General features: G+C 45.1%; 1 protein-coding gene across 2 annotated transcripts in view; it reads left to right on the forward strand.

Moving 5' to 3' along the window:
• LOC124550991 (double-strand break repair protein MRE11) overlaps nucleotides 1-23,817 on the forward strand; it is a 149,551-nt gene that overhangs the window by 84,478 nt on the left and 41,256 nt on the right. For both annotated transcript variants that reach the window (XM_047125821.1, XM_047125822.1), the window contains 4 exons: nucleotides 1,077-1,303; nucleotides 12,554-12,717; nucleotides 13,367-13,490; nucleotides 22,998-23,297. In XM_047125821.1, the coding sequence (XP_046981777.1) occupies nucleotides 1,077-1,303; nucleotides 12,554-12,717; nucleotides 13,367-13,490; nucleotides 22,998-23,297 (815 nt within the window). The remainder of the gene's footprint in view (nucleotides 1-1,076; nucleotides 1,304-12,553; nucleotides 12,718-13,366; nucleotides 13,491-22,997; nucleotides 23,298-23,817) is intronic.

Below are 23,817 nucleotides of genomic sequence, written 5' to 3' on the forward strand. Positions count from 1 at the left end.
TGCCATCCTTTGGTAGCAACCATCCAGTCATTCCATGGTGTTTGTGTAGACCCCAGGTTGTATCGGAATCCCAGGAAATGAACTTGCCGACGGCTGGCCAAACAGGCTACACACAAACTGCTTCTGGAGATCGGCATCCCTGTAACTGACCTGCGATCGTTATTACGCCACAAGGTTTTTTCAGCTTTGGGAGACGGAATGGCATAATCTCAGTACGCACGACAAACTGCGTGCCATTAAGGAGACTATGAATCTGTGGAAGTCCTCCATGTGGGCCTCTCACAAGGACTCTGTGGTTCTCTGCTGGCTCTGCATTGGCCATACATAGCTAACACATGGCTACCTCCTTCGTCACGAGGACGCACCTCAGTGTTACTGTGGCTCACATGTGACTGTCGTCCACATCTTACTGGACTGCCCACTTTTAGCCACTGTGCGGCAGACTTTTAACCTCCCCAGCACCCTACCTTCAGTATTGGGTGACAGTGCCTCAACAGCAGATTTAGTTTTAAGTTTTATTCGTGAGGGTTTTTTTTTATCATACCATCTAAGGGTGGGCATAGCCTTCTCTCCAAGTCTGCCACCCTCTCTCCATTTTAACTCTGTCGTACATTCTTTGCATTTGTTTGTCTTGGTGGTCTTCTTTTCCCTACATGTGTTCATCTTGCCTTGTCTTTTTGGGATGGACATTTTAATGTGTTGCAAAGTGGCTGGCTTATCGTCTTTTATTAATGTGATCAGCCAGTGGTTTTAATACCTTCTACTTTTCCTTGTGGTGGTATGTTTTCCCCATTTTTTGTTTGCTCCATTCGTTTTCTTTTTAGGTGTGGTTCCCCATTCCTTTTCCCTTTTTACTTTATCAAATGTACTTTGGATATTTTTGTTCCTTGAGCCTTGCTTGTGTCAGATAAAAGGGACTGACGACCCTGTAGTTTGGTCCCTTTATATCCCAAACCAACTAACCAGCCAACCTTACTCTTGCATTCTCTAATGTTGTGTTTACAGTTTGATACTTTTCCCTACATATTTACTCTGAACTTAACAGTTGCATGTAACATGACACTGTGCACTTTCAGGAGACCCAAAGCAGCCCCTGATTCCTCTGGTGCGCCTCAGAGTAGAGTACGCAGATGAGACGCAGATGTTCAACGAGATCCGATTTGGGCAGATGTACCAGGAGAAGGTAGCGAACCCGCAGGACATGGTAATGCTGCGGAAGGAGCGTGCCGATGGCAAGAAGAATATTACTTCAGATGCCAAGCTGGACCGCCATGCGATGGATGCCCTTCTCCAGGCAGAGGATGTGAGTAGGCTCTTGCCCCAACTTCATTCTGGTCCCATTTTTTATTGCTACAGTATTGTCACACATCCTTGGTTTCAGGATGCTGACAAACATACCGGACATTTGTTTCATCATCACCAGATGAGTAGGGACAGGAGGAAATCATTTTATTTTAAGGCCAATTTTGCTGTTGTTTATTGTTCTGTTGTTTGATGATCTATGTGCCAATTTTGGTGTTAATATTTAGACGTTACTTTTGTACCAGTTTCGGGGTTACTTTTGTGCTAGTTAAGGCCTTAATTTTTTGCCGATTTCTGTGTTAGTTTTGTTGTTTTCTGCAAGTATATTCTTTGCCGATCTCCATGTTATTGTGGTTGTTTGTTATGGGTATATATTCTTTCTTAATCTATCTCACTCCCCCCCCCCCCCCCCCCCTCATGTTCAGTGCTTTTTTGCTGTTGTTCCTTTGCTTCACGAATTTTGTTGTTGTTTCTCTGTTGACAATAGTGTCGTTTTAGCAGATTTTTGGTCTTTCTCCAACTTTGGTGCTTTTTTGATGATTTTGGTGTTCCGTTTTTTGCCAGTTTTTGATGTTATTTTCTGATGGCTTAGTTTTGAGTATGATATTTTGTCTCATTTGTTTTTCCATTTTATGTTGAAATATTAACAACATTATTATGAAAAGGATTGTTACTCGCCATATGGAGGAGATGTTAAGCCACTGATAGACACAACAGAAAGAGTGTTACACGTGAGCTTTCAACTAGTCCATAGACGTCACCAACCTAGTCTTGCAAAACCACGTAAAACGGGCCGAGATCATATTGCAATACCTCCTCTCCATTTGTAAAATTCTCCTGCTGTGCAATCCCAAATCCTGAATCCCTTATCACACATTGGAACTCTTGGGCTCCAGGGAATGGAGCAGAATGCACAACGCGACATCAAAAAACTCTGCAACCTGTTCACTTCCTACTCCCATGATGGGCTACTACTATCCACCGCCTCTATAACACCCTCCAAACCTTTCCCACATCCCCTCAAAGCCGACAAACCCGATCTTGCAGGCCTACTACATTTACCACTCCCTCAGAAACTCCCTCCCGCCACCACACAAAATCCAGCACTTAAGAGACCTGAAACGCAGGCATGAACCTTTCCTCTGAAAGCCTTAGCCCCACAGAAGTATCAGTCCTTTCAACAGGCCTCAGCTATTTTCCCACTTCCAAATTCAATCACACTGGACTTTCAAGACCCTTCTCTCCTTCTTCCAGTCCCTACAGTAGTAACACTTTTTTACCAACAACCTTAGCAATCAGACTCAGCCCTAAGACAATGTTGAACCCTGCCTGACTCAGTTCACTCCTCCATCGAAACGTGATCCACACCTGCTGCACTCGAATGACTCCTTATTAACATTCAAAAATATCTTAACCTCACACTTTGCCTCACCATTTGCCAAATTCTTCAATATAGAAGCTAACATTACATCTGCAGAAAGAAACTTGTAATCCTACCAGCGGACAAAGGCTCTACCACTGTGGTTTTGAATTGCAAGGATTACATGGCCGAAGGACTCGACCAGCTGTCAGATGTGGCCACCTGCAAACCTTGCCATAGTGACCCCATTCCAGAAAACCAACAGTATCTCCAGTCTCTACTCATTTCCTTAGGCCAATCACAGTGAGGATGTGAGGAATTTTCTACCTTCTATCCTTCTGCCCCTACTACAGGGTCATTCCACCGCCCACTGAACCTATGCAGTATGCAAAGTCTGGAGGTTTGTGGGGAAGAAGGGGCGGGGGGAGTGAAATAGAGGGGGAAGGAGAGAGAGAGAGAGGGAGACTAGTGGGTTGTACTAGTGGAATAATAGGCTGTGAGGGTGTACTGGCGGAATAATAGACTGTGAAGTGCTGGATTGGGAAGTGGACCGGTGGATGAAGGGCAGGGACTAACAAAGTCTGAGGCCAGGCAGGTTATGGGAATGTAGGACATACTGCAGGGAGTGTTTCAACAGGTGAGATTCAGAAAAACTGAGTTGTTAGGAAGGATCCAGATGGCACAAGTTGGTAATGGGTGGCCCAACTGTTTCTCGGCCATAGTTTGACACCTGCCAATGTCTGGACTGACAGGTTTTCAGTTGTCATGCTCACATAGAATGCAATGGTTGTGGCTTAGTTTGTACATCGCATGACTGCTTTTGCAAATAGCCTTGCCTTTGATGGGGTAGGTAATACCTTTGCTGGGATAGGTGATAACTGTGACCAGACTGCAGTAGGTGCCTATCCTTGTATGTTCCAACCATCAGCACCACATCCTCACCCCTACCCTTCTATCCCTCCCCCTCCGCTTCCCCGTCCCAGCTTACTGCTTACCCCCAACATCCAGATTGCTGCCCATCTGTCGCACTTGGTCACAGTCAGACTTCTGTCGCCAGAGATAGTGGTCATGTGTGTGCGAGTTGTGCTTATGTGAATATGTGTGTGTGTGTGTGTGTGTGTGTGTGTGTGTGTGTGTGTGTGTGTGTTTTCTACATTAGAACACAGCCTTTTGGACAAAGGCTCACATGTGTAGCAGTCATTCTGTTGTGCCTGTCTGCAACTCAACATCTCCTCTGTATGGTGAGTAGAAAGCTCTCTAGTCCTTTTCCTTCACCCCTCTTCCTTCCACTTCAACCCTTCTGCTAGGAGAAGGAGCCACTGGCTCTGAAAGCTTGCATAAGTAAAACCTTTGTTATATGTGTGTTCTCCTGCCGCTGCTTAGTGAGTAGACTTTTTATCTATCCAAATACATTATGTCTGTCCTTTAGATAATATTGTCATTATTCAGTCAGTTACACAAAATTTTTAGCATTAAAGATCTCATGTATTTTCACTATTTCACAGCTTCAAGTGTGACTGTGTCAATACACTGTAGGTATGAATTAAAAAACTCCTTCAATCACAACTTTTTGTGTTTATTAAGTACACTACAGACAACAAATGATCAATTTGAACTATGCATTGATTGAAAAAAGACCAGAATGGGCCAGAAGACACGGCAAAGTAATTTTTTTACACGACAATGCACTTGCACATAAAGCAGAACTGGTTCAGGATACAATCAAAACACTTGGCTGGGAGTTGCTACCCCACCCGCCGTATTCACCAGACTACCAATTGTTTTCATCAATGGGACATGCATTGGCTGAGGAAGACTTCGATTCCTATGAAGAAGTCGAAAATTGAGTGTCTGATTGGTTTGCTTCAAAAGACGAACATTTCTTATTGGTTTGGTGTCCACTAATTGCCAGAAAGGTGTTCAAAATGTATAGGAAGCAATGGTCAGTACTTTGAATAAAATGTTTTTACTTTTCTATTCAAAATTAGTGTTTCATTTTCACCAAAAAAAAAAAAAAAAAAACCGCTCATTTCATACCGGTACACCTGGTAAACGGTTGTGAAAACACACGTGACCTCTTAAGCAACAAATAATCCTGAGTTAATAACAAGGATAAAAACCGATTCAGGGATTAGTGAACACAGGACTGTCGTAGCGAGAATGAATACTGTAATCCTCGAAAAATATACCTATTCAAAAAAGCAGGTAAAAATTCACTTGACGCCCTCCTGAGAGACAATCTCCACTCATTCCAAATTAATAATATAAGTGTAGACCAGATGTGGCTTAAATTCAAAGAAATAGTATTGGCAGCAATTGAGAGATTTGTACCAAATAAATTAACAAACGACAGAGCTGATCCTTCTTAGTACACTGTTGCAGAAACAACGAAACAAACATGACAAATTTAAACAGACGCAAAATCCCCAAAATTGGTGATGTTTTACAGAAGCTCGAAATTTATCACGTACCTCAATGTGAGATGCCTAGAACAGTTTTTGCAACGAAACTTTGTCTCGAAACCTGGCAGAAAATCCAAAGAGATTCTGGTCATATGTGAAGTATGTTAGAGGCAAGAAACAATCAGTGCCTTCTCTGTGTGATAGCAATGGAGATACTATCTAAGACATTGCTGCCAAAGCAGAGTTACTAAACACAGCCTTCCGATATGCCTTCACAAAAGAAGACCAAGTAAATATTCCAGAATTTGAATCGAGAACAGCTGCCAACATGAGTAATGTAGAAGTAAATATCCTCGGAGTTGTTCAGCAACTTAAATCATTTAATAAAAGCAAGTCTTCTGGTTCAGACTGTATACCAGTTAGGTTCCTTTCGGAGTATGCTGATGCATTAGCTCCATACGTAACAATCATATACAACTGTTCGCTCGACGAAAGATCCGTACCCACTAAATTACAGGCCCATATCGTTAACGTAGATATGCAGCAGGATTTTAGAACATATATTGTGTTCGAACATTATGAATTACCTCGAAGGAAACTGTCTATTGACACGCAGTGAACATGGGTTTACCAAACAGAGCTCCTGGGAAACACAACTAGCTCTTTATTCACATGAAGTGTTGAGTGCTATTGACAAGGGATTTCAGATCAATTCCGTATATCTGGATTTCCGGAAGGCTTTTGACACCATACCACACAAGCGGTTCGTAGTGAAATTGCGTGCTTATGGAATATCATCTCAGTTATGTGACAGGATTTGTGATTTCCTGTCAGAGAGGTCACAGTTTGTATAATTGAAGGAAAGTCATCGAGTAAAACAGAAGTGATTTCTGGCATTCTCCAAGGTAGTGTTACAGGCCCTTTGCCATTCCCTATCTATATAAACGATTTGGGAGACAATCTGAGCAGCTGCCTTCAGTTGTTTGCAGATGCCGCTGTCATTTATTGACTAATAAAGTCATCAGAAGATCAAAACAAACTGCAAAACTATTTAGAAGAAATATTGGAATGGTCCGAAAGTGGCAGTTTGACCCTAAATAATGAAAAGTGTAAGGTCATTCACATGAGTGCTAAAAGGAACTCCTTAAACTTCGGTTACACGATAAATCAGTCTAAATCTAAAAGCCAAATCCAACTAATTATCTAGGTATTAAAATTACAAACAACTTAAATTGGAAGGAACACATAGAAAATGTTGTGTCGAAGGCTAACTTATTGGCAGGACACTTAGAAAATGTAACAGACTTACTAAGGAGACTGCCTACACTACGCTTGACCGTCCTCTTTTAGAATACTGCTGCGTGGTGTGGGATCTTTGCCAGATAGGACTGACAGAGTACATCGAGAAAGTTCAAAGAAAGGCAGCAAGTTTTGTATTATTGTGAAATATGGAAGAAAGTGTCACAGAAATGATACAGGATTTGGGCTGGAAATCATTAAAAGAAAGGCGTTTTTCATTGCGACAGAATCTTCTCACGAAATTCCAATCACCAGCGTTCTCCTCTGAATGTGAAAATCTTTTGTTGACACCGACCTACATAGGGAGGAACAATCACCATGATAAAATAAAGGAAATCAGAGCTCGTACGGAAAGATATAGGTGTTCATTCTTTCCACGTGCCATACGAGATTGGAATAATAGAGAATTGTGAAGGTGGTTCGATGAACCCTCTGCCAGGCATTTAAATGTGATTTGTAGAGTATCCATGTAGCTGTAGACAAACATGTGTTTGCAAATGTGCCTCTTGAATGAAGTGACGTGTATGAAAACAATAGAGAAAAGAATGATTGCCGTTGCCAAAACGTTAAAAACGGTATGTGGTAAATTTACACTGTTTATCTTTTCCAATATTTCGCAAATATTTTCCGCGTTTGACTTATGAAATTCGTAAACTCACATCAAACCTTTTTGTGACAGGAGTATGCATTTCACCTCATTCAGGAGATAAAATAAAACATATATTAAGACTAATTACACCTGATGATGGACCCACAGGGTCTGAAATGCATTGTGGTTTTTAATAAAACACGAAAAGTTGTGACTGAAGGGTTTTTTAATTCATACCTGCAATACATTTATGTTAGACTTATTAAATGTAATCAGTTAACGAACAAATAACTGTTCATAGTTTTTCAAAAGAAAGCATTTTCATAACTCCGTGTTCTCTTCCCAGACATTGTCACTGATCCATCAACACTTCATTGTAGTGTGAGAACTGTCGCTTGAGTTTTTTATGTACTTCGAAGCTTTCAGCACACTGTACATTTCACAATGTCCATCTGAAGGGATTTGCATCACTTCAGAAAATTTGCATTGTAGACGCCTGTTATTCCAGGTATCCAAACACTTTTTGCTGTATCAGAAAATGAATAGTAATAGTAGTAATAATAATAATAATAATAATAATAATAATAATAATAATAATAATAATAATAATCATCATCATCATCATTGATATTCTGTGCCTTATTGACAACTTAGAGTTGAAACGAGAACCTAAGGCTGCAAACACAGATTTTCAAGGACCCATGGTCATAAAATTTGACTGAAGGTTCGAAAGTGTAATTCAATGTGTTTCTTCAACATAAGCTTGAAGTGTTTGCTCTTAATGTTTTTTAAATCTCGTGTTTCATCTTAAAAAAGTCCTTTTTCCACAATAGTGAATCCTTCTTCAAATATTTTATTTGGAGTAGACCAAACAGTTTTATTTGGCAACTTCACAGTTCCCTACAGTTCTGCACAACACGTTGTAACATAAATGACACATTTTTGTAAGATCTTCACTATAGCATATGCATTGAACTGCTTATTCTCATAGTATGCAAATTTAACTAGAAAAACCACTAGATATGTAAGTTCAACTTCTCAAACACACAAATCATCAGGACACCTTCTCAATTTGCTTGTGTGTGCCAGCCACAAAACATAATGCCTGATGTATCTTGTGGGACAACAAAATGATGAGTATCTTTTTTTTTTCAATGTTTAATTCAATATTAGTTTTACTGTTTTGTGAAATAAAATTTGTTGTATGAGCCTGATCTGTAGTATAGTTCGAAGTCTGCAAGCAACTACCTTGCATTTGCTACAAAAATTTTTGCTTGCAAGAAAATTAATAGTTGTACTGTGTCATTAAGGAGCATCTGCTTTTTCATATGGTTTTGTACCTATTCAAAATATTTTCTTCAGTCAACTATATATTTATCTTGACTGTTCATTTACATGGTTCATTTTGTGTGCTTATTTTATCAGTTTCTCTTGTTTTTATTTAATCATTGTACACCTGTTACAACTACATCCCTACCCAGTCTTGTCTGTAAGTCAGCACAGTGAGATGCCGAGCTAAGCTAGTGATCACTCGCCTGTAGTGGGCTAATGCGTGGAGCCCAGAGACACACGCAACAGAAAACAGCATTCGCAATAGATTTTGAGCTCTCTCTCTCTCTCTCTCTCTCTCTCTCTCTCTCTCTCTCTCTCTTCTCCTCCCCCCCCCCCCCCCCTCCCTCCCGTCTCTGGACCAGACGGATTCCACCGCTCTACAACAATACAAAAAGAGTAAATGGTACAGCAAACAGAAATGTAGGAAGAGTGAGAGGGGAGAGAAAGGAAGTGATAGGGGAGAGAGGAAGATGGAGATGAAAATGAGAAAGGGAGGGGGTGAGAAGGAACTTTCAGGCGCCTAATTCTGGGTCATTCTCCTGTGGTCGGCCCGGTGCAAGACTTTTCCCATACACCCAACCACACAGCACCTTGTACCACAATAGAGTTACAGATATTTCCTGCACAATGTAAAAGTAGCTATGTTATACATCAGCTGTGCTGAAATTACTCTTCAGCATTCTATGTGGGTATGATGAATAACCTACTCTTATGAATACCACCATCAAATTGTGGCAAACCACAGACTTGACCATCCAGGCTATCCAGTATAACCTGCGTTCTCGCAACCCCCCTGACCTAAACCACTTCTAACCTGTTTCCTCGGCTTACCTTTTTCCTTCTCTCTTCTACCCACACCACTCCTTCCCTGTCCAATTGTTTACTGTCTTCTCCCACCGCCTGTGGTCACACAATCGCTCTTTCCCCCTCTCCCTCCCTTCCCCTTGATCCCCGTCCCCTCCCCTCCCCTCGATACCCCATCCCCCTCCCCTCCCCTCCCCTCTCCTCCCCTCCATAACCCCTTTTCCACCCCACTTTCTCTCTTCTTTCCCTCTCCCCCTTGGAGTGTCACTTGATGGGGTTTTTGTTGTGATGTGTTCCCCTCCATGTTCACCCGATTGCATGTGTGTGCCAACTTTACCATATAAATGATTTATGGCCGTCATTCCTGAGGTTAATTACTTTTGTGAAGCTGGTATGCAGTGCCACTATACTGTGATGCGTAACTTCTTCACCTTCTGCAGTGGAGGCGGATGCTTGAAGAGAGCTCCGATCTGTCGAAGCTACTAAATGACGTAAACAACTTTGCAGTAACTCTTCTCTATTTTACATGGAATTCTTTTCGTGTACAGCTCCAGTTACAACAGTGGTTGAACACTCTCTCTTACATTGTAGCTCATAAAAGGTTACAACATGTATCCGTGTATTATAGAACAGTACATAACTGAAGGACAGTTCTCATAACACTTCTTCAGCTACATTAGAAGCTACATTATCACCAGTACTTTTTGCTGTGTGGCTTACAAGGCACAACCGAGCTGAAACGCCAAACTGTAAGGAGGCCTCCCCAGCAAGTGGAGGTGTTCATTTACTGTCGTGTCGTGTCGATATACTAGCTTCCTTTTGCATCCGTCTGCATGTACATCAAACGAGCGTGTCCACAGTAGATACTTAAAACTCTGGTTTGTTTCCACAAACCTCTTTTGTCAGCCTAAGTGGTTGAAAGTGGAACACATTTTCATAGAATCACCATGCTTCCCACGCTCTTCAGTTCCATCATATTCTACTTCCCACCCCCCACCCCCACCCCAATCCCTTTGCCTCATTCTGCACCTCTTTTTGTTTTACACTTTACATATTCTTTTTGTCTTGTTGTGCAGTTGTGGACTTGTCTGTCGAAAGACCTGCCTGTTTCCCGCTACCTGTGTCCTTCCTTACCCCTTCCCCACCTCCACCAGCTCAGGCAGCTGCTTTCAATAATCAGTGTTGCCATTGTCACGAGAGTGCATGGTTGGGTGTCTGTATGGTAGTGTGTGTGAATATGTGTACTTTGGCTGGAAAAAAGCTAGTGCTCAAATGCTAATGTGAGTGCTGTTTTGTATTTTGTTTCCCTGTGCTCCACCCATCAGTCCCCTATAGATGAGTGGTTGCCTTTCCCTTATTTTATGTATTGTTCCATCCAGGAATTTCCAGTATTGCTAAGAAAGTGATTAGTTCCTTTATGTGTAAACTTCATTTTAATATGTTATCCAACTGGACTTCAAGGAATTTTACAGTTTGTTGCATTTGCTGTGCAACTTTTAATGTCTGCTTCTGGCACTACCAGGTCATTCTATTTCTGGTTTGAAATTGAATATTAAGAGTCATTGTGAGATTCATTGGTAATTAAATTGTTACGCGAACTCTTCTACTGGTGGTTCATCTGAGCTGTGTCTGCTAAAGTGAGTTTGGACTTTTCTTTAGTATGTTTGTTTCATCAGCAAACATTGAAGTTTTTCAACTGCTCTTTAAAGTTATTGGAAGGTCATTTGTTGTTGTTGTTGTTGTTGTTGTTGTTGTGGTCTTCAGCCCCGAGACTGGTTTGATGCAGCTCTCCATGCTACTCTATCCTGTGCGAGCTTCTTCATCTCCCAGTACCTACTGCAACCTACATCCTTCTGAATCTGCTTAGTGTATTCATCTCTTGGTCTCCCCCTACGATTTTTACCCTCCACGCTGCCCTCCAATACTAAATTGGTGATCCCTTGATGCCTCAGAACATGTCCTACCAACCGATCCCTTCTTCTGGTCAAGTTGTGCCACAAACTTCTCTTCTCCCCAATCCTATTCAATACTTCCTCATTAGTTATGTGATCTACCCATCTAATCTTCAGCATTCTTCTGTAGCACCACATTTCGAAAGCTTCTATTCTCTTCCTGTCCAAACTATTAACCGTCCATGTTTCACTTCCATACATGGCTACACTCCATACAAATACTTTCAGAAATGACTTCCTGACCCTTAAATCTATACTCGATGTTAACAAATTTCTCTTCTTCAGAAACGCTTTCCTTGCCATTGCCAGTCTACATTTTATATCCTCTCTACTTCGACCATCATCAGTTATTTTGCTCTCCAAATAGCAAAACTCCTTTACTACTTTAAGTGTCTCATTTCCTAATCTAATTCCCTCAGCATCACCCGACTTAATTCGACTACATTCCATTATCCTCGTTTTGCTTTTGTTGATGTTCATCTTATATCCTCCCTTCAAGACACCATCCATTCCGTTCAACTGCTCTTCCAAGTCCTTTGCTGTCTCTGACAGAATTACAATGTCATCGGCGAACCTCAAAGTTTTTATTTCTTCTCCATGGATTTTAATACCTACTCCGAATTTTTCTTTTGTTTCCTTTACTGCTTGCTCAATATACAGATTGAATAACATCGGGGAGAGGCTACAACCCTGTCTTACTCCCTTCCCAACCACTGCTTCCCTTTCGTGTCCCTCGACACTTATAACTGCCATCTGGTTTCTGTACAAATTGTAAATAGCCTTTCGCTCCCTGTTTTTTACCCCTGCCACCTTTAGAATTTGAAAGAGAGTATTCCAGTCAACATTGTCAAAAGCTTTCTCTAAGTCTACAAATGCTAGAAACGTAGGTTTGCCTTTCCTTAATCTTTCTTCTAAGATAAGTCGTAAGGTCAGTATTGCCTCACGTGTTCCAGTATTTCTACGGAATCCAAACTGATCTTCCCCGAGGTCGGCTTCTACTAGTTTTTCCATTCGTCTGTAAAGAATTCGTGTTAGTATTTTGCAGCTGTGGCTTATTAAACTGATTGTTCGGTAATTCTCACATCTGTCAACACCTGCTTTCTTTGGGATTGGAATTATTATATTCTTCTTGAAGTCTGAGGGTATTTCGCCTGTTTCATACATCTTGCTCACCAGATGGTAGAGTTTTGTCAGGACTGGCTGTCCCAAGGCCGTCAGTAGTTCCAAGGTCATTTATATGGTTAGAAATAAGAGTGAGCTCATTACTGATCCCTGTGGTCCCTAGTTATGTTCCCCCATTCGGAGGTTAGTTTCTTGCCCATGAAGTCTCTGTCATACCGTTTTCGTTCTGTTATGAAGGTAAAATGAATGCAAGAGTGATGCCATTAATTCCACAAACTGTAGTTTGTCAAGAAAAATTTTGTAATCCACACGATCTAAGTCTTTTGGCAGTACCATCCGTGTTTGAGCGTGTCCATTATTAGAAATCTAATGTTGTGGTCCTGTTTTGTAGCCTGAACTACTGTCCAACACGCACATTGAGACGTTTGTCCAGAAGTATTTTGAAGAAGTCAATCCCGAGGGTAAGCTGCGTGTTTTATCGGTCCGGGGCCTGACCGAAGCTGTCACACGCTACGTGGAGAAGGACGACCGTAACGCTATCAAGGACATCTTCAAGTAAGTCGATTAAATGGAAGGCAACATAGTATATACAGTGAGTAAATGGGCAAAAGTCACTGGGAAGCACCGTCAGCCTCTTGAGTCTGTGCATTGTTTGTCTGTGTAATGTCCCTGTTAAAATGGGTTCCTGACACCTCACATTGAGATTGGCAGTGATCTGACTCTTCCTAGACCGTTAATTGCTGTGTGCAGCCCAGAGGCAGCAACGTGACTTCCACGTGGCATCATTTCCACCATCTACTTTCATGGAAAATCAGTTGCTCGATTGTTTTTATTGTGTAATGCTTTAACCTATTTTGTAGTGGTTTTATCCCCTACAAAATTGAACGGAGAAAGTGAAACACCATTGCCTTACAAAATGAAACTTTCATTCTGCTGCAAAGTGTGTAATTTCTTGAAAATTCGTGACAGAGCAAAACTGTGTGCCAGACCGGTGCACGAAACCGGAATGTCGCCTTTCGTGGTCGGTGCCCTTACTGGCTGAGCTAGAGCTGCCCGGACACGGCTCACACCCCGTCCTCACAGCTTTAGTTCTGCCAGTAGCTGCGTCCTGCCTTTCTGTCCAGCGGGCAGCAAGTTTCACAACAGTACAAACTCTATTGCAGTGCCCATCACACACTCTAAAGATATCGCTCACATGTTGCAGCCACCAAGTGAAGCGCACTCTGGAGTACCTCGACAAGAAGAACGTGGCCAGCGACAAGCTCGACGAAGAGATTGAGAACTACAGGCTGCAGAGGCAGGCGAAGCAAGAGGAGGAGATGAAAGAGGTATGACACCCTCTTGTAACTTTCCACAAGAGTGACACAGTTTATTTTTGTTTGTTGCATTCATTTGGCCATGTTGCCAGTGTGGTTTTCAGTTAGAAGACTGTATTGATGCAGTTCTTCGTGCAGTGTTCTTCGAACCTGCATACCGTTGTTGAGCTTTGATCTCCCTCTAAAATTCCGCCCCCTCCTTCCTCCATCCTGTCTTTTAGCCAAATTGTTTCATAACGCTCTTTTTTTCCCCTCCCCAGTTCAAGTTACTACTACTTTGTTGGTTATCTGTTCTACATCTAATTTCTTCATTCTTGGGTAAAGCCACATTTCGAAAAGGTTCTTTTTTCTTGTCAGCAGTATTTATTATGAGGTAGAATACAAAATTTTCCAGACTGGTGCTGCCATCTGGAAAGTAGGAGTAGTAGATCTTTGCACTGCTAGGTGGCGAGAGCTGCATATCTGATGAGTCAGTGTGCGGAGTGGCATTCAGCTGGGAGGATGTGTTGCATGTCCACAGTGATTTCCGTACTACTCAGAGTTTGGTGTGTGGCGATTTTACGATGGATCTGCGAACAGAACCGTGCATGTGTATCAAATTCTGTGCGAATCTCGGGAAAAGTGCTACGGAGACCCTTTCAATGATTCAACAAGTGTTTGTTGGACAGAGCATGAGCCATACGCGTGTGTCTGAGTTGCATGCTTGCTTCAGGGCTGGCCGTACAGACGCTGAAGATGATGCTCACACCAGAAGGCCAGTTAGCCGCACAATGCCAGACATTGTTGCCAAACTGCAGCAATTGGTTTGTGCGGATCACATCAAACCGTTTGAGACCTTGCGGATGTAGCGGGTATTGGTTATGGGACATGTCAATGAATGTCGACTGATGAATTGAGCATGCATTGTTGCCGAAATATTTGTGCCAAGGATCTTGACTGCCGATCAGAAGGCACAGTGTGTTGAAGTGTGCACGGACCTTCGTCAGACCGCATCTGATGATCTAACCTTCTTGTCACGGGTTATCACCGGCGACGAGAGCTGGATTTACGGTTATGACCAGAGACAAAGCAACAATCATCCCAGTGGAAGAGCCCGGACTCTCCAAGACCCAAAAAAGTGAGACAGGTGAAGAGCGTGATCATCGTTTTCTTTGATACCGAGGTCATTGTGCACAAAGAATTTGTCCCACCCAACCAAACAGTGAAATCCATGTACTGCTGTGACGTTTTGCGATGGCTCCGTGGAACGTGCAGCGACAGTGGCCCAAACTTTGGCATCAAAGGAACTGGCTGCTGCAGCATATCAACGTGCCCTGTCACACGTCCTTGCTCACCAGGACCTTTTTGGCAAAAAACATGGCGGTTGCACTCCACCCACCGTACTCGCCAGATTTGGCACCTTGTGACTTCGCGCTATTCCCAAAACTGAAACTCAAGTTCACAGGCCGTCAGTTCGACACTCTAGAGAGAAATCAAGAAGCATTGCTGGTGGTGATAGACACCCTCAAAGAACAGTACTTTCAGAAAACATTCGACCAGTGGCAGAAGCGCTGGGACTTGTGTGTATGTGCGAATGGGAACTACTTCAAGGGTGGTGGTGACCATTAGTCCAAAGGTAAGGTATTCAACGGGTGGCAGCACCAGTCCTGAAAATTTTGGGTAGACCTTGTATATCTTGTATCTCATCAAAAATCGAAGCATCCACATAATCGGGGAATAAGTACAGCGAATTGGGTGTGAGAATCTTACATCAGTGCTAGTGGAAGTAGTTTTCCATCACTTTTGCTGACCCGATATGAAGTATTGTGTGTAACTGCATCTCGGGGGATCACTGAGATGAGTTTGTGGACAAAAGGAAGGGAGGGGGTGAGACCCAGTACTGGCACGTAACCTACCCTCAAAGAGCACCGACAGACAGGTCACTGTCAAAAGTGACACATCTTCACTTCGCAAGACACTGCAGCAAGGTCTGGACTTTAGTCTGGGAAATTTCCCCCAGGGGTCCACAACTCTTTTGTGGATACGTGCGTAGCGAGCACGGGACCCTGAGCTAATGTGGCCCTCCTTCCTTTCCGGGCTGCATACCTTCCCTTTCCGCATCCTTACCTGTCCCCCATCTTCACCTCTGGCTCTTTCCTTCCCTTTCTCCCCCTCTGGGAGTATGGTTTGTGCCTACGTCCGGAGACGTACGCTCGAAACTGTTACAAGTTTCTTGCTTTCTACACTTGCAAGTCTTCGTCCTCCCTCTGTCCTTCTCTTTTCCTTCCCTCTTCTCTTTGCCCTTTTCTCCGCTGCGGCGTTTGAAACACCTCTTCTTTCCTTTCCCTTTCTCTTTTTTCCTCCCTGTGCGTGTCTGAAGGCCGACCCACGCACTTCCACGCGTAGCCGATGACGGGGTAACGCGTAATTCCCCGCCTCGGGTAGACAGGTAGGACACATACGTACCCCCTGGTAACGGCCAGGCCCAGGGAGGGGTGATTACCCGAGCTGATACCTTCCGAAAGTGCCGATTGGTCCCTCCATACGTTTGTCGGGAGGTGTGACCTGAGGTGTGAACAATCACCTAAGGCGGGAGTGCCCTCAGAGAGGCCCCCCACAAGGGAGGAGCGCGCCATCGGAGACGCCGGTAATCATGGGGGATTCTTCTGCAATGGTTTCCTCACCTTCCACTATGTCTGCTCACAAGCGTAAGTTCACTGAGTCTCAGCCACAGACAGTTCTTCCATCGTTGCCACAGTTCCTTGTTGTTTCTCGGTCTGACGAAGGTCACGACTTCTCCACGGTCAACCCTTTCATTATTCAGAAAGGTGTTGACGCAATTGCAGGTCCTGTAAAGTCTTGTTCCAGATTACGGAATGGCACCCTGTTGCTAGAAACAGTCAGTGCCCTCCAGGCACAAAAATTGCTGCGTACCTCACTACTACACACCTTCCCTGTCCGGGTGGAACCGCACCGTACTTTAAATTCATCACGTGGAGTCGTTTATACACACTCCCTCGATGGATTGTCTCACGAAGAAATTCAGCACTACCTGTCTGACCAGGGCGTAACGGCTGTTCATAGAGTTATGAAAAGGGTTGACACGAACATCATTCCAACCCGCACTGTCTTCTTGACATTTGACAAAGTTCAACTCCCATCGAAAATCAAAGCAGGCTATGAGAGAATTTCCATTCGCCCTTACGTCCCAAACCCTACGCGTTGCTTTCGGTGTCAGCAGTTCAATCACACCAGCCAGTCCTGTTCCAATCCGGCCAAATGTGTTACGTGTGGCAAGGATGCCCATGAGGGTGCTTGTCCACCTCCATCCCCTCGCTGCATCAACTGTATGGGTGACCATGCTGCTTCCTCTCGAGATTGCCCCGTTTTTAAGGACGAAAAGCTCATTCAGGAAATCAGAGTGAAGGAAAAGGTGTCGACCTTTGCTGCTCGAAAATTATTCGCCAGTCGACAGCCCACCGTGCCTCAGACAGGAAAATACAGCACTGTCCTTGCTTCTCCTCGGCCAACAAAGGAGGCGGCCACGCAGACTTGCGACCTCACCTTTAGTGCCACGGTCGTCAGATCGGCCAGCGCAAAGATCGCCCATTCGACCTCACCACTTTCGCCTGCCCACTCTATGGCTCACCCTTCATCGGGTTCTGCTAAATCTCGAGCCCAAAAGTCAGACACCAAGACTTCCAAAAAAGAGCATACTCGTGAAGATTTTTTACGTACCCCAACTTCACACCCATCGGTTCCTCCTTCATCTAAACATCATACTTCCAACAAGGCTACAAAGGAGCCCAGTTCATCTCCTTCTCCGCCAAGGCGTGACCCATCTACAGCACCACCTGGCGGAAATCGCCCTCGGCCGTCTTGTGTCGCCGAGGCGCACTGCTGGCGGCCGATCAACCGGCCAATCGCTGGTGGCAGGAGCTGCCGCTGAACAACCTATGGATCAGGATCTTCTGCCTTTGGCTGAATGCCATTCCATGCTGTCGGTCGCAAGCTCTGAGCAGTCGTTGAGTTGACAGCGACCTTGGTCACATTCCTCCATTTTCTGTTCACCCTATGTCCATTATCCACTGGAATATCTGCGGCATTCGAGCCAATCGGGTTGAATTGTCGGTCCTCATACGATCCTACTCGCCGGTCATCTTCTGTCTTCAGGAAACAAAGCTGCGTCCCCATGACCGCTTTGTTCTCGCTCATTTTCAGTCTGTCCGATATGATCTCCCCTCTGTTGAAGGCACTCCAGCCCATGGAGGACTCATGATTCTTCTCCATGATACTCTCCATTATCATCCAATCCACTTAAACACTTCCTTCCAAGCTGTCGCCGTCCGTCTTTCCCTTTCTGGATATCCCTTTTCTCTTTGTACTGTATACATTCCATCGTCCACACCAATGGCACGAGCTGATCTCCTTCATCTTCTTGGTCAGCTTCCACCCACCTATTTGCTGGTTGGGGACTTCAATGCCCACCACCCCCTTTGGGGATCTCCACATCCCGAAGTGGCCGTGCGGTTAAAGGCACTGCAGTCTGGAACCGCAAGACCGCTACGGTCGCAGGTTCGAATCCTGCCTCGGGCATGGATGTGTGTGATGTCCTTAGGTTAGTTAGGTTTAACTAGTTCTAAGTTCTAGGGGACTAATGACCTCAGCAGTTGAGTCCCATAGTGCTCAGAGCCATTTTCTCCACATCCTTGTCCACGTGGCTCACTACTGCTAGACGTCTTCCACCAAGCAGATCTAGTTTGCCTCAACACTGGGGTCCCTACATTTTTGTCTGCCTCCACGACAAATTTATCTCACTTGGACCTTGTGGTCGGTACTGTTCCGCTAGCTCGGCGCTTCGAATGGTTCGCCCTTGATGATACACATTCGAGTGACCACTTTCCATGTGTCCTTAGACTGCAGCCTCAACTGCCATATATGCGCCCGCGACGCTGGAAGTTTGCCCAAGCCGATTGGACACTTTTTTCGTCTCTAGCGACATTCGATGACCGTCACTTTCCCAGCGTCGACGATGAGGTCAAACACATTACCGACGTTATTCTTACAGCTGCGGAACGTTCAATACCACGCACCTCCGAATTGCCCCGGCGCCCCCCAGTTCCTTGGTGGAACGAGGCATGCCGTGACACGATACGTGAGCGGCGACGTGCTCTCCGCGTTTTCCGCCACCATCCTACTTTGGCCAACTGTGTCCGCTATAAGCAGTTCCGTGCGCGATGCCGTCGTGTCATCCGCGATAGCAAGAAGGCAAGCTGGAAAGTCTTTATTAGATCATTTAACACCTTCACTCCCTCCTCGGAAGTTTGGAGCCGGCTTCGACGGGTCTCAGGCGCGCCTATTTTCTCCCCGGTCTCTGGGCTCACTGTCGTGCATGATACATTAGTGGACCCCGTCGCAATTTCTAACTCATTGGGTCAGCACTTTGCTGAGATTTCGAGCTCTTCAAATTACCCGCCAGCGTTTCTCCTGAAGAAACGTGCAGCGGAAGTGCGACATCTTGCTTTCTCCTCTCAAAATTGTGAAAGCTACAATACTGTTTTCTCCATGCGGGAACTCCAACATGCACTCTCTTCTTCTCGCTCCTCCGCCCCAGGACCGGATGGTATCCACGTCCAAATGTTGCTGCATTTATCAACCCATAGTCTGTGTTACCTCCTTCGCCTTTATAATCGAATTTGGACCGACAGTACTTTTCCCAGACGATGGCGGGAAGCTATCGTCGTTCCTGTTCCGAAACCTGGAAAGGACAAACATCTCCCCTCTAGCTATCGCCCCATTTCTCTCACGAGTAGTGTCTGTAAGGTTTTGGAGCGTATGGTGAATTACCGTTTAGCTTGGTGGCTGGAATCCCGCAGTCTTTTAACACCTGCCCAATGCGGATTCGGAAAGCATCGTTCTGCAGTTGACCATCTTGTTGCTCTCTCCACTTATATCATGAACAATTTTCTCCGGAAACGCCAAACAGTAGCAATATTTTTTGATCTGGAGAGAGCATACGATACCTGTTGGAGGACAGGCATCCTCCGCACACTGTTCTCTTGGGCCTTTAGAGGTCGGCTGCCCCTTTTTCTTCGCGACTTTATGGCAGAGCGCACATTTAGGGTGCGGGTGAACACTACTCTCTCCCGTACTTTCTCCCAAGAAAACAGCGTACCCCAGGGCTCCGTGCTGAGTGTTGTACTGTTTTCCATTGCCATAAATCCAATTATGGATTGTCTCCTTCCTGATGTCCCGGGCTCCCTCTTTGTGGACGATTTTGCTATCTACTACAGCTCTCAACGGACCAGCGTTCTTGAACGACGTCTTCAAGGCTGTCTCGATCGCCTCCACTCTTGGAGCATCGAAACCGGCTTCCGTTTTTCTCCCAGTAAGACTGTTTGTGTTAATTTTTGGTGACGTAAGGCGTTTCTTCCGCCCTCCTTACATATAGGTCCTGTCAACCTTCCGTTTTCAGACGTCGCTAAATTCTGGGGTCTTATGTTTGACAGAAAACTGTGCTCGTCCTCCCATGTTTCCTATCTTTCGGCTCGCTGTCTGCGATCCCTCAACACCCTCCGTGTCCTGAATGATACCTCCTGGGGAGCGGACCGAGTGGTCCTACTCAGCCTCTATCGCACCTTAGCGCGCTCGAAATTGGACTATGGAAGCATAGTCTACTCCTCTGCTCGGCCGTCTATTCATCGGCGCCTCGACTCTATCCACCACCGTGGATTACGTTTAGTGTCCGGAGCTTTTTACACCAGCCCTGTGGAAAGCCTTTATGCTGAGACTGCTGAACCTCCGCTGTCCAATCGGCGAGCAGTCCTTCTGAGTCATTATGCTAGCCATCTGTCTTCCATGCCTGCTAATCCAGCCCATGACATTTTTTTCGACGCCTCCTTTGATGTAGGATACGCCGGCCGCCCCTCCTCCCTACTACCACCGGGAGTCAGCTTCCGTCAACTGCTCCATTCTCTTTCCTTCCACTTTCCTAAAACCTTCTTGACAACTTGGGGTACAGCACCGCCCTGGCTCCGTCCCCGGATCTGCCTGCTACGTGACCTTTGTCGATTTCCCGGGGAAGGTACCCCTTCACTTGTTTATCGTCGGGCATTTGCTGCTCTATGTGCACAAATGACAGAAGCCACATTTATTTACACCGACGGCTCGAAAACATCGTGGTGTAGGGAGTGCCTATATTGTTGGCGACACCCCAAATCACTTCCGGCTTCCCAACCAGTGTTCGGTTTATACTGCGGAGCTTTACGCTGTTCTCCAGGCTGTCCACTACATCCGCCGCCATCAGCGGATACAGTACGTTATCTGCTCAGATTCTCTCAGCTCTCTCCTCAGTCTCCAAGCTCTTTACCCTGTGCACCCTCTGGTCCACCGGATTCAGGACTGTCTGCGCTTGCTCCACCTGGGGGGTGTCTCGGTGGCGTTCCTCTGGCTCCCAGGACACGTTGGTATCTGTGGAAATGAGGCGGCCGATATTGCAGCCAAGGCTGCAGTCTCTCTTCTTCGGCCAGCTATTCAATCGATTCCCTTCGCCGATCTACGGAGCGTTTTATGTCATCGTGTTCTTCATTTATGGCACGCACATTGGTCGACACTTCCCCATAATAAATTGCGGGTCGTGAAAGCTCTTCCTTGTGCTTGGACCTCTTCCTCCCGAACGCGTCGTCGGGAGGAGGTAATTTTAACTAGACTCCGGATAGGGCACTGTCTTTTTAGCCATCGACATCTTTTAAGCGGCGATCCTCCCCCACTCTGTCCCCACTGCTCTCAGCTGTGGACGGTAAGACACCTTTTAATTGAGTGCCCCTATTTTAATCCGTTACACTCCCGTCTACAGCTATCGCCTGATATATCGTCGATTTTAGCAGATGACACGCGCTCAGCCGATCGCGTTCTCGAGTTTATTAGTGCCAGTGAAATGACGTCAGTCATTTGAAGCTTTTTTTGGGGACAACCACCCTTTTCTGTAGTGGATTTTTAAGCCTTCCTTCTGCTTTTCGTTTCTCCAATTTTATGAGTTTCGTTCCCATTGCTGCTGGTTTCCATTTTCGGTTTTTTACTGTTTCCTAAGTCACGGACCAGGCGCTAATGACCATAGCAGTTTTGCGCCCTAAAACCAAAACAAAAAAAAAAGTCTGGGAAATTGGCACAAAGACAGATGACTGTGAACTGTACACCACCTCTCCTCTCCTTGCCAATCAAATATTGGCAATGACAACTTTCCACCATCAGGATTGGAACCCCCTCATACTGCTGAATTGAGCACCATAGCACGAGCACATGTTAGCAACATTGGCAATGAATGTAGGTGTATTTGTGAGGTTGCTTTCAATATCACCTGCCAGGTCATTAACCCTTTTGCTGCTACAGACGTCCTCTCAGCATTCTCTGCCGAGTGCCCCTTTGTTGTCACTGTACTGCTTGCCAAATGCTGCTACCTGTGCTGAGAGACGATGTTGCATCCACTATGAAACACTTATCGCCCAATTTTAAGAAGCCTATTTGGTGAAAAATCCAATATTTGCACACCTTACAATCCGATATCTTTGCCCAGCGAAGGACTGAATTTATTTTCGTTATTTATTACAGTTAATGTGCTGCATCAAATTGAGTAAAACAGTGCACAAAATTATAAGTTTGCATAGTTAAAGACGAATTGAGTAATCCTAGCATATGGTTGAGTTTAGTTCAATCAGTGCTGTGCCAGGAACGGGATAAGATATCAAAATTTTACTTAAAATTGAGAGCAGAATTATATCTCGTTCCATTCTTGAGTTACTGCTTTCCATATCTGGCAGATGATCATGTGGAACGTGCCCATCTGGGTCCTTGCACATGAAAAGTGCAATCATTATTATCGTTCGTTTTTTTATTCACTGAGAAATGGAAGCAACTCGTCCGTAGAAATGAGAGGTCTTTGGAATGGGACCTGTAAACACATCGATAGTGTTTACACACATCCTCAGCACCTGGGGAGCAGTGGAGTGTGACAAGTTAACTTGTACGCAGTAGTCAAGGGTTAATACACAAATGAACGACGAGGATCCCAAGACAATTCCCTGGGTCATGGCTGAAGTTACTGCTGCCTCTATCAGTGACTTTCCATTGAAGATAACATGTTGCATCTTCAATTCAGTGCCACTGTGGTTGGTTATGCATATAACTGTATTTGTTAAAATGGATTTGGAGGAGAGACTCTTGGATGGACACAGAAATTCAAGCTGTGATTTGAGGTTATGCTGGACTTCTGAGACGGGATCACTATGGAAGTTCATGTAAGTGGAGGATTTACACAGTTTGTGAATGCCCTGGGTCAGGTAATCTCTCCTGGGAACAGCTGCAAAGGAGGAGCCCAACTTGTTAGCGTGAGTGCCCCCCCCCCCCCACCTCCCCCCTCCCTGCCACACACACACACACACACACACACACACACACACACACACACACACAGATACACATGCACATGCTCATCTTCGCTCATACAGGCGTGTGTTTTAGAGTAATGTGCCATTGATGTTGTAGGTGAAAGAAGTGCTGGAAGCCGAAGAGCGGAATTCTCAGCTGATGGCATCACGAATGCAAAATAATTCTGACGAAGACAGAAACGATGCCATCTCTTCGGGCAGCGACGACGATGGCAGTGGAGCCATTTTTGGTTTTGGCGGAAAGGAGTCTAGAGGGCGCGGATCGCGTGGAAGTCCGCGCCCTCGTGGGAGAGGCCGTGCAGCCAGAGGAGTCTCGAAGGAAGACGCGACGGGGGACGTGCCGGCGAGGGCCAGGGGAGGCAGGGGCAGCCGTGGCCCGAGGGGCAGCAGAGGCAAGGTGAGTCGGCCTCAGCTATGCTGAGATACCTGGCTATTTTTACGATATTTTCACCTACAGTAACTATTTGAAATTTTATAGATGCCTCCCTTTGTTCTCATTGCACGTGGGTCTCTCTCAGCCTGGGGTCTGATGTGGGAAGCATATGAGGTTTGGCTGACAAATAATGAGATTAATGATGCAACATTCATTATTTGTACATTTTCACAACCAAATGAAGCCATTCAAAATACTCGTTTTTATGATCCTTACAGTGCTATTTTGAATTTTCCATTGCTCAAATTAGTTCAATCTCCATTGCTTTTTCTTTCATGATTTTGACTGTCCCAAGCTTCACTCCTTTCAGTGTGTATTTCACTCTCCGGAACAGAAAAAAACTGCGATGAGTGAGACCCGGTGAGCAGGGGGGTGGTCCACACAGGTGTCGTGTGTCAAGCCAAAAGTGATTTGACAACCAGTGCAGTATGCGCCTACGGGCGTAGGCGTTGTTTCAATGGAGTATTTGCAACTTGTTTTTCCA

The sequence above is a fragment of the Schistocerca americana genome, chromosome 9, assembly GCF_021461395.2.
Source record: "Schistocerca americana isolate TAMUIC-IGC-003095 chromosome 9, iqSchAmer2.1, whole genome shotgun sequence".
Classification (NCBI taxonomy): domain Eukaryota; kingdom Metazoa; phylum Arthropoda; class Insecta; order Orthoptera; family Acrididae; genus Schistocerca; species Schistocerca americana.